General features: G+C 45.2%; 1 protein-coding gene across 1 annotated transcript in view; it reads right to left on the bottom strand.

Annotated features, from left to right (window-relative positions):
- Window positions 1–6,970: 6,970 nt before the first annotated feature.
- Window positions 6,971–11,932, bottom strand: part of Gata6 (GATA binding protein 6) — a 33,562-nt gene continuing 28,600 nt past the window's right edge. The window contains exon 7 of the mRNA XM_021214958.2: window positions 6,971–8,297. Within this exon, the coding sequence (XP_021070617.1) occupies window positions 8,130–8,297 (168 nt within the window). The 3' untranslated portion in view covers window positions 6,971–8,129. The remainder of the gene's footprint in view (window positions 8,298–11,932) is intronic.

Genomic DNA, 11,932 nt, shown 5'->3' with positions numbered 1-11,932 from the left:
AAAAGAAAAGAAAAGAAAAGAAAAAAAAGAAAAAAGAAAAAAAATTAAAACAGACTCACCTATTTTTGTGAGTCTTGGTGTCATGTTGACTTGTAATGTAGTTAATGAAAAAAGGAAGAAGAGGGGAAGGGAGAGGAGGGGGAGGGAAGTGGGAAAGAAGGAAAGGAAAGATCTAGGCTCTGGGTGTGTTTTTGTAGTAAGGTACCTGCCTAGCATTCATGAGAGTATAGATTGTATCCCCAGCACTGTAGAAAGAAAAGGGGAAGATTATCTAGACATGTGTGCACACATCTGTAATCCCTGCACTCAGCAGGTGGAAACAGAAAGATGGCTACATGTTTGAGGCCTGCCTGATCTCCATGGGAAGTTCAAGTTCCAGGCCAGACAGAGCCAGAGCTACAAATTGAGTCTCTGTCTCAAAAACAATAAAGTGCTATGAGAGGCCCCTTAATCACTCATAATCACAGGAAAACACACTCAATCTCGTCTACAACAAGATAAATACAAAACAAAACCCAAAGATACTAGCGACAAAGATCACGATGGTTGATAACAGACTCATTTGACTAAGAGAAAATAGACACTCTTGCACACTGCCAGCAGGAGTTTAAACTGGGATAATGTCTGTAAGAGCGACTTGGCAGAGCTAGGGAAGGAAAAGTCTGGCGGGATGTGGCTAGCTTGGCTCGGTGCCTACCTAGTGTGCCGGAGCCTCCAGGCTCCATCCCCAGCAGAGCATTAGCTGGGTACAGCTACACATGCCTGAAGTCCCAGTCTCAGAAGATGGAGATCATCCTCAGCTACATAGCACATGTGCGGCCTTCTTGGGATACAGGAGACGGGGCTTCAATGAACAGTCGAAACGCTTGCCTTGGCAACCCAACTTCTAGAAGTGCATTTCACTTGCACTTTGTGAACCAACAGAAATGGACTATCAATTTCAGCATTGCCTGAGAGCTAAAGACCAGGGAGTGCATTAGATAATGAGCACACTAAGTGCAAAGCGATGCCCAGGGCTGGCCTGACACTGCATATACAAAACTACAGCTTGGATGCTTTCATTTGCTTGTGTGTGCTTCACCAGCCGATACACTTACTCCATGTGACAGATAAGATAGGCATGGTGGCTCAGGCCTGTAATCCTAGCATTTAGGAGGCTGAGGCAGTAGGTCTGTCAGAGCCAACAAAGGATGCATAGTAAAAGCCCTCCAGCACGCAAACACACAGGAGTTGGGGAGAAGGTGAAAACACAAAAGGAAGTACAGGAACAAAATCAGACAGCGAGAGTCAGGATGGCATAGTGGTGCACACCTTTAGTCTCAGCACTCTGGAGGGATGCAGGGGCAGGCAGACCTACCTGGACTAAACAGAGTTACCCAGCCTTAAAAAAAACAAAATCACAACAAAAAACTGTTAATGAACATGAAGGCCAAAAAGTGCAGCTTCCTTAGCCTCTCATAAAAACCTGTAAAATCGCCAGGCGTGGTGGCACACGCCTTTAATCCCAGCGCTTGGGAGGCAGAGGCAGGTGGTTTTCTGAGTTCGAGGCCAGCCTGGTCTACAAAGCCAAGGACAGCCAAGGCTACACAGAAAAACCCTGTCTTGGAAAAAAAAAAAAAAAAAAAAAAACCTGTAAAATCCAGATGCTGAGGGGTGAGGGGGACCCAGGGTCGGTGTGATCTTAGCAAGTGCTGTGTGTTTCGCCTGAGTGCAGCATCACTGGTAATACACAGTTATCATTGTAATAATAGCAACAGAGATGCAAGCTGCAATAGGCGCTCGCCAAGGAAGACAGAGCCTACAATACCACTGCCTTGTAGAAGTGTCCAGGAAAAAAAAAATATCTTGTGACATAGCAAAGCTCCGAGAGACTTTATAGTAAGGAGTTCTTTGTGCTTCCAAGGTTGGCGGGGAGGTGGGGTGGGGGACATTGGTTTCTGTGTTCTTTATGTTCTCTTTTGTTTAGTAAGAGGGGGGTGTCTGGGGTTGGGAATTTGGTTTCATTTGACATGGTTTGAGCTTTTTGAGATGGAATCGCACATATTGACCTCTAACTTGACATAGTTTACCATTTGTTTTGTTTTTATTTTTTGAGAAAGGGTTTCTGTATTGAAATTCTCTTGTTCTAGATTCACTTTGTAGACCAGGCTGACCTTGAACTCAGAGAGTCATCTGCCTCAGCTTCAAGAGTGCTGGGGATTAAAGGCATGTGCCATCACTCACCTTAAATTCTTGATCCTCCTGCCTCAACCTCCCAAGTGCCTAGACAGTGGGGCTGAAAAGATATAGGATCCAAATTAAATGGAGGTCCTGGGGCCAGCCTGTAGACCTCTGGGTGAGCCACACAGACAATTTCAAACCATGAGATTGTCTCCTAATTATAGAAAGTGCATGAGAGGGGCAGCACTTTGTGTGGAAATTGGAACACAGCAACTGTTTTCTGTGCAGATGCTTCTATCTCCTCAGTCTACTGAAGGAACGACAATCACAAAACATATGGACCAAGCCCTTCAACACAGGTGGGGAGACAGGAAAATATAAGGAGAGGACATGGGGGGGAAACAATGAGAAGTTGTCTGTGTCTAAGAAATAAAATACTCACTAAAAGACATTGATGAGCCAAGCAAAGCAAAGCTGTTTTTCCTAGTCAGACCAGTGACTGCCAGACTTTTCCACTTTCCTGTCTGGGTCTATATAGATATGTGAATTTTCTGTGAAGGGCCCCAGACCTAACAGGTTCAAGGTGAGAGGCAGTGCCAAGTCTTACCAAACCATGTTCTTGAACATGATAGGATCCATTTTTCCCTGGACTTACTCTGAAGGTCAACGTCTGGGGTAGGGGACAAGAAGAGGAGCAGAAGAACAGTCCAAGAATGCTCCAATTCCACCAGCTTCAGACCTGGGGACCACAAACCAGGCTGCATGCCCACTATTGCCTCAGATATAACCTACTGTTGGCACTGTGGGACACAAATGCAGATGGAGGGAACCCCTGAGGCATGAGAAGCAAGTCATTTTAAAGATGTCCAGACAATTATCGTAAAAGAAGTGGCCATTAATAACTAAAGTGGATGCACTTCTGCTAAGCAGTTTATCTTTAATTGCTATAGTTTAGCCATTTTTACAATACTTAAAAAATAAGTAAATAAAAACCAAGCCAAGTAAAAATCTCTTTAACTAAATTAGTGGTGCCACCCCTGTGTTAGCCACGGGAAAACAGTGCAGAGCAACTCTCTCCTGCAGATGTGGGAAGCACTGCTGGACTTTGGGGATCATGGGTGCTCCCCTGAGAAGATTCAGCTCTGCCTGTGGCATTGTGTCCTTGAGGAGGGCCTGGGACCTGTCAACCAGGATCCAGCTATCCTGAGTCCCTGTGAACTTGAGCGTGAGCTGTGGTGTTGACCTAACCAGAACTCTACCTTCTCTCTGCTCTGTGTGACCCCCGTGTCTAATGCCTTCTTGTACCTGACTTCCCTCAGGGGTCACAATCCATCCAGAAGCCTCAAGACGATAGGGTGTTAGGTGCCAAATTTTAACCAACAGACTGTTTGCAGAAGATTTGGCTTGAGACTGATAGCTACAGGAAGATCACAAGTTCAAAGCCTGCCTGGGCAACTTAGTGAGACTTTGTCTCAAAAAGAAAACAAGACAAAAACCAAGAGAGTCTGGGGATGAGGGAAGGGAAAGCTAGCAGACAGATCCAGGAGAATGGGCTAGAGCGATGGCTCTCAACCATCCTAATGCAGTTAACCACCCTTTAATACAGTTAACATGTTGTGGTGACACCCCCCCCAGCCATAAAATTATTTCATTGCTACTTCCTAACTGTAATTTTGCTACTGTTATAAAATATCTGATATGAAGGATATCTGATAGGTGACCCCTATGAAAGGACTAGGACTCATAGGTTGAGAACTTCTGAGTTGAAAGCTCAAGAAGCAGCAAGACTGGAATACAGCTCACAGTGGCAAGAACAGAAGGGGAGATCCCCATGTTTGTCTGAGATGGCTGCTGTGTCGGCACGTGCTTGAAATCTCAGCAGCTGGTGCTCGAGACCTCTACCGAGCATGCTCGTGATGTCAGTGACACATGCGTGTAACCTCAGCACGAAAGCAGAAGTAGGAAGATACTGGAAGTTCAAGGCCTATCGGGACAGTTAGAATACATAGAGACACGGTCTGAAAGGGGATTTAGGGACTTCAGTGTAGGTTGTCAATCAGTGGCAGAATGCTAGCGTGATGTGTACAGGACCCCATGCTCACTCTCAGGGACTGCTGATGTGTATGTTTGTTCTAGCAACTTTACTAATATTTGTTTCCCACTTGAAATAATCAAACTCCAACTAGCATCTCGACTTAGCAGTTTAAAAATACTTACTGCCCTTGCAGGGAACCCAGGTTCCTTCCCAGAACCACATAGCAGCCCACAACCAACTATATAGCACCTGCCCCAGGGGAATCTGACGCCCTCTTCTAGACTCCTTGGACATCAAGCACAAATATAGTACATATACATATGTGCAGGCAAGCATACACACACACACACACACACACACGCACGCGCGCACACACACACACACACACACACGCACGCGCACACACACTAAACTCCTTAACCTTCCACTCTATAGACAGCCAGTAGTGCCAATTATAATACCTCAGCCTAGAGCAGTTCCATTAGGAATTAGTGTCTGCCCTCTGCCTCCTCAGTTTCCCTGTACCCACTACTTTCTTCTTAAAGGTGTGGGGATCCACAGAATCCACAGATGCACACAGGACTAAACGCAAAGCCACAGTATCGTCCTGGACTGGGACCTGGCAAAGCCACTGTGGCCCGTGTCACCTCCCAGGGGCTAATTTATCTGAGATCTGAAACTTCCAAATTCCCAAGGCCTGTGGAAAACATTTCCCTTGAGCAAGAAGCTAATTTATTTGCCAGGAGAAGTGAATGGCTGCCTTTGCTTTCCTGACCCTCCCGTAGACACCAGGAAACGTTAACAGAACCTGCAGATAGAGCCCAGACAGAGGCTTCGCTTGTGTGAGTCTAAAATCAGACAAGGGTAACCGGAAATAAATTCTGCAACCTGTGGTAATGGGCTCAGGGGCTTTGTAAGCTAAGGAGCAACAGCTATTTAATTCCCTGCTGAAAAATAATAAACTGGGCTTGGTAGTGCACACCTGTACTCCCAGCACTTGGAGGTAGAAGTACAAGGATTAAGAGTTTAGAGGCCAGCCTGGGCTACACAGCAGATCCAGAGCCAGTATGAAGATTGTAGACCCTGTCCAAAAAAAAAAAAAACTGGCTGGCTTTAGAAAATCATGGTAAACCTGTACATTTGGAAGTTAGGGACTTCTGTTCTGTCGAGTCACAATAAGACAGCATCATTTAAAGGCCCAGATGAGCACTACTAATTGTGCTAAAAAAAAAATACTGCAAAAAGCCTTGACCTTTTCCTCTGCCTCTTGTCATTTATTCCATGGTTCCTAGAATTCCTTCCCTGTTATAAAGGAAGATTAGCAATTATATGACATTTCGGGATTAGAGAAGGGTTTATGAGCGGCCCCCACCTCCCAAAGGTGATCACTGAGAGCTTATTAACTTGGACTCCCATCATCTAGACGGCACGCAAAGTAATGAGACCTGTACAAGGAACAGGACTGACCCAGTGCCCGGGATGATCCCTTAGAGCAGTCCTGACCTATAAAGCAGTTGGCCCAAGGTGGACTGAACTTCACACTCACACTGCTCACCTCCACCATACCCCTGGGCTGGGGGTGAGGGAGCCCCACACACCTCCTCTTGGTTGGTTGGTTGGTTGGTTGGTTGGTTGGTTGGTTGGTTGGTTGGTTTTTCAAGACAGGATTCATTCCCTTGTGCAGCCCTGGCTGTCCTGGAATTCTGTAGACCAGATCTGCCTGTTCCTGCCTCCCAAGTGCTGGGATCCACACACAAGGAGTGGAAGCTCTTGCCAACCTTTTTCAAATTCAAGCTACTACCATGTGACAGACACTGCAGTGGGAACAGTGCACAGATTATCTCACAGCAACCCCAAGAGTTCTATACTGCTTGTTCCGAAGGCTATGGGAAGTGGCAGTTAGTTGGATAATCTATCACAGAACAGAACAGAGACTTGAAGCCTAGTGGTCTGGTTTTATACCTAGCATTCTTAGCCAGTAGGTCTAGCCTCTGGGGCAGCTGTGCTCCTATGGATTCCCCAAATATATACACCAACCCTGAGCACCTACCAGAACTACCTATAGTTTTCTGCCATAAAATTTCATCTACCACACAAAGAATATCTGTAAAAAAAAAAAAAAAAAGTTCAAAATGCCAGACATTTAAAGCATTTCCAGTTGTACTAACAACTGCCTAACTTCCTAAAAATCCACCCAACAAAGGTTGTCTGGTGGGTGTCAGCCCTGCAGCCCTGGAGGTGGAGGGGCACTATGCAGGAGGGGGGACAAGGAAGGAAAGGGTCCTGACCTAGGGTCCCATTGTGTAGTCATTCACAAAGAAGTCTAGAAGAACTGGCTAGCATGTTTTCAAGCAGTGATCTGAAACAGACCGCTCATAATCTCAGACAGTGTCGCTCCATAAAGTTCATATTCATTTATAAGAAGTGCTTCCAGCCGGGCGTGGTGGTGCATGCCTTTAATCCCAGCACTCGGGAGGCAGAGGCAGGCGGATTTCTGAGTTCGAGGCCAGCCTGGTCTACAAAGTGAGTTCCAGGACAGCCAGGGCTATACAGAGAAACCCTGTCTCGAAAAACAAAAAAACAACAACAAAAAAAAAGTGCTTCCAACTGGCACTCCATGTGCCAATTCCAAATAATCCAAGGTGCACAATAGCCCCCAAAGAACAATTCTTTTAAATAAATGCCTCAAGGCAGCTTGCAAACACCACTGCACTTGTTCTATGTGACACCTTAGAATCACACACAGCATTGAAATAAGATGAAAAGGAAGGATCTCACTGTACAGAACACAAAACAATACCCTTTTTATTTTTTTTAAAACTCTGGTGAAATAGGTTTCCATATGATATCCCATTAAAAAAAATAATAATGTAAACCAACCTGTGGGTTAGTCACGTGGTACAGACTTCAAGAGTGCTTACAGATACTTAGAATATTTACAAACGCTGTTATTTAGGTAGTAAAGGCTTGTTGTAATTTCCAGCACGTTTTCCTCAGTAAAAGAACGGGGACTGTGTTGGTGTTCTTGTATAAAAATTCATAAATGGAGAAAAGGCAATTTCCTGAGAAGATTTGTTCTTGAAATCTTTTTTTCTTTTAAACAATTGGGAATACAGAAGTGGGCTGTGAGTGTAAGAAGCACATGTCTAAAGTTAACATTTTTTTTTAAATTATTTTAAGTACCATTAAGTTAAAATGTTTACATTCATTATAAAAATGCTGTTAAATCTTATGCAAATGATTTAACACTGATTGCTGCAACGCAAATTGCACTTAAAAAAATTACTGTGTACATGGAAGAAAAATATCTCGTTTGCTACCCTGTTTACAAACCCCAAGTGACCTCAGATCAGCCATGTTGCGATGAACGTTGAGATAAGTCAGTCAGTGTCTGTCATAATGCAATCTTGCAAATTAATATTCTTGCTGAGACCCCAGGAATGCACTCCGCCTCCAGGATAGACCGAATGGCTTCCAGTGCTCCGCTCCTCCCCTTCACGAATGCTTGTGAAATGTGCACGGAGATCCGGGATGAAAGAATTCTGGGATAACCAAGGTTGATCACAAGAAGCACATGATTTGGAGCAATACACATAAACATATTTTTTTTTAAATCTCTCAAGTCTTCCTTAGAAGTCCCAGTCATTGTCACAGTTTCTCCCACTGGTGTGGGGCAGAGTCAGAGGCAGGAAGCAGCCCAGGCTGACAGGAACAGGCCACATGCCCACTGTGCTGGCCCTTCCTGCAAAAGCCCATCTCTTCTTATTTCAGTAAGCTTCTTGAGAAATATATCTCTTTCAAAACAAAGGCACAGAAATCACGCATCGAAGGAATGTTATGTCTGCATTTTTGCTGCCATCTGGACTGCTGGACAAAATCAGACACAAGTGGTATGAGGCCTTCAGAGCCCTTCTTGCCTCTTGGTAGCACCAGCTCAGGCCAGGGCCAGAGCACACCAAGAATCCTGTCGAACCGAGGATGTGACTTCAGCGGGGGAGGACAGACTGACGCCTATGTAGAGGCCATCTTGACCTGAATACTTGAGGTCACTGTTCTCAGGGTTGGCGTTTTCTCCCACTGCAGACATCACTGATGCACCCACCTGGTGGAAGAAGAGAACAGAGGAGAGATGGTTATACATCATGTTGTTAGCTGGTCCAATCCTCCTGCCTCAACACCAGGGAACAAATGACATAGTCAGCAAAACTGAAGCCAGCTTTACTCTTCCTTGGGGCACACACTGTGCTGACCACAGTCATCCAGTGCCATCCACCTGGTTCTGGCAATATTCTTAGAACAGTGCTGTTACCTTTGGAACCCAGGGGCCTCCCAGCACAAAGCAGAGGTAGACAGGAAGGTGTTCTGAAAGACCGACTCCAATTTGTCAAACTTAAGAGTGGAGAGTGGAAACAAGCCATGTTGGCAGGGTTCACACTGCAAATGCTGAAGAACCAAACCCAAATAACTGGCTTCTGCTTAGCGTTTAAGGGACCAGTCACACTTGCAAGGCTTCCTCAAAACTTCAGCCACAGCTGTTCACTCTCTAGTCACACCTTTTTCCTCTCAAGACTCGGGCACCCTAAGTTCTCCCCAGCCTCCAGGGCTCCATTCCGTACCCGGGGTTTGTTTGAAATAGGTTATGATTCCTTAAAATTTTTCAAATAATGCTTGGAAACATCACTGTTAAATTCCTCAAACATCCATTTTGATGCTCTGGCCATTATTTTGAAGAACTCCGGGGCACCAGATTCAGCTAGGTTGAATGGGGGTAGGCTGGGGCTCTGTGTGTCCCATGGACTCCTCTCCCCAAGCAGGACCTGCATTTTTCTCCAGCCCTCACACTCCTGCACAAAGATGGAAGGCAGTGCCCCAGGAGAAGCCTAAGTGGCTTCTCTAGTCATGTGACTTGTTCCCTCCTCACACAAACTTTCCAACAAAACACACCAAACCCAACTATTCACTTGTCCCCATCTTTCTCTTTCCCAACAAAGAAACCAGATTGACAAAAAACAAAAAACAAAACAGGAAGATGTTGGCTTGGTAGCAGAGGTCTGGATTCCTGAGTACTCAGAAGCTGAGACAGGAGGATGAGAGTCCAAGACCTGGAGGCAGGCATGGGAGTGAATGCCTGTAACCCAGGACTCAGGAGACAGAAGAAGGGAGGTGACTGTGTGTCCAAGGCAAGTCAGAGCAACACAGTATGTCCTAGACCAGTCCGGATCATAAAATAAGACCATGGAGAGAATGGGGACACAAACAGATTCAGTTCGTGCAAGGCCAATCTTAGCAACACTCAAAAGTAAATATGAAAAAGAAAAGGATAGAAACGAGGAAGAAGAAAGGAAGGAAATCCCTGAAGTCAGATTTTAATGTAAATATTACAAGCATAAAGACCCAAACTGACAGCATTATATGCATCAGGACAAACAGGGTTTGGAGGGAAGCAAATTTCAAAGTTCTTGAGATATCAAGCTCTTTGTTTTGTGTTGTTTGTTTTTTGTTTTGGTTTCTTTCTGTTTTGTGGTCGTTTGAGACAGGGTTTCTCAGTGTACCTCTGGCTGTCCTGGAACTCACTTTGTAGACCAAGCTGGCCTTGAAGTCAGAAATCCATCTGCTTCTGCCTCCCAAGTGCTGGGATTAAAGGCGTGCGCAACCACGCCCAACTCGAGGTGTTTAAAATAAAGATTCTTGTGAAGTTACTGAAACGACTGCATTAATGCTGTCAAGCTGGCCGCTGCAGACAGCGTGACACTCGGGGCTCTGACAAATGACTTTAGATCTTGACTCCAGAAACTCCATTACAAGCACATAAGTCTGAGTGACACAAAAACAGTAGCTTCTGTATAGCGATTTCTGTCACACCAGACTTCTTGCCAACCCATTCATTCCAGAAACAGCCAACCTGCTGGTCTCTGGCTGTGTCTGATTTCTCTGAAACAAGGTGTTACTTCTGAGAAATTCAGAGAGTGCTAAGATTGCCCAGACAGCTGGAACAGCAGAGAGCTAGCCCAGTGCACCAAGGCACTCCACCAGAATCATTAACAAAGCCCTGCTGGCGTTTGCTGGACTCCAGGAGAGAAGGCTAGCCAGCAAGCAGCTTAGCTCCCTGTCCAGCTCACAGCGTAAGACACGGGATAGGCACAAAGTCTCAGAGGCCAAAGGCTTCTGGGTTAGGATCTAGATCGGCCTGCTTGGTGTAGACAGGCTGAATTCCAAATTTCTGGGCAGGTCACCTCGAGTGCACCTCCAGTCTGCACACAGGTTACCTGGCTTAGACTTGACTCAGCATGTCTGTAATCATGTCTGAATGGTGCCTTGCTATGCGAGCATTCTGAAGGGGCAGCCACATGGCAGCTCTCCACTGTGACTCCAATTCTGGTGGATCTGACGCCCTCGTGCAGGCAAACACCAATACACATAAAATAAAAATAAATGAAAAGATCTCTCTCTCTCTCTCTCAAAAAAAAAAAAAAAAGCCAGGTGGTGAAGGCAACATACAGCTTTAATCCCAGCACTTGGGGAGACAGGGGAAAGTGGATCTCTGAACTGGGGGCCATCCTGGTCTACAGAGAGTTCCAGGACAGCCAGGGCTACACAGAGAAGCCCTGTCTGAATATAAAATTTAATTTAATTTGATTTAATTTAAAAATAAAATAAAATGGATATCTAAATGCACCTATGCTAGAACATTGTTGTTGTTAACTATCATGTTTGTATATAAAGTTTCTACAGTAAGTGCTAGACCATAGTAAAGATTATACACATAGAAAGTACTGTTATTAAGTTAACATTGTTAAAATGCTCTCCCCAGTTCTATCCTCAGCTCAGGACAGCAATCATTGTCCAGGAACAAAAGCAGTGTGAGTGAAAGCCAAGGGTAAGGCTATGCATTTGCTTATTTGTCTGTTTGAGACGGGGTTGACTATTTACTATTTAGATTATTTTGGCCTCAAACTTACAGAGATCTGCCTGCTTCTGCCTCCCAAAGGCTATGCATTTTAATTTTAATGACAGCTCTTCATAAAAAGAAATGCAGGGCATTCAACAATCATTTCAAATGACCGTTGGCTCCTGTCTGTTTTGAAAATGTTTTAAAAGAAATCTTTGATCCACACTCATCCTCCACAACACTCAGGAGGATGAAGGTGCAGGAGTACTATGAGTTGGAAGCCAGCTTGTGTTACTCAAAGAGAGAGGAAGAGAGGAGGGAGGGGGGAGAGAGGGAGGGAGGGAGGGAGAGATAGTGGTTTGAGTAAGTATGGCCCTCATAGACGTGTTTGAATGTTTAGCCGAAGGGAAGTGGCACTATTAGGTGTGGCCTTGGCGGAAGAAGTATGTCGCTGTGGGTGTGGGCTTTGATTGAGGTCTCATGCTCAAGCCACACCCAGTGAGGTCACAGTCACTTTTGCTGCCTTCAAATCAAGATGTAGAACTCTCAGCTCCTTCTCCAGCACTGCCTGCCTGGATACTGCCATGCTTCCTGCCATGATGATAATGGACTGAACCTCTGAAACTGTAAGCCAGCCCCAACTAAATGTCTTTCTTTGTAAGAATTGCCTTGGCCAGGCTGGAGATGGCTCAGTGGTTAAGAGCACCGACTGCTCTTCCGAAGGTCCTGAGTTCAAATCCCAGCAACCACATGGTGGCTCACAACCATCCTTAATGAGATCTGACACCCTCTTCTGGTGCATCTGAAGACAGCTACAGTGTACTTAGATATAATAATAAATAAATCTT

The sequence above is a fragment of the Mus pahari genome, chromosome 15 (assembly GCF_900095145.1).
Source record: "Mus pahari chromosome 15, PAHARI_EIJ_v1.1, whole genome shotgun sequence".
Lineage (NCBI taxonomy): Eukaryota > Metazoa > Chordata > Mammalia > Rodentia > Muridae > Mus > Mus pahari.
This window is presented reverse-complemented; position numbering and strand designations above follow the sequence as displayed.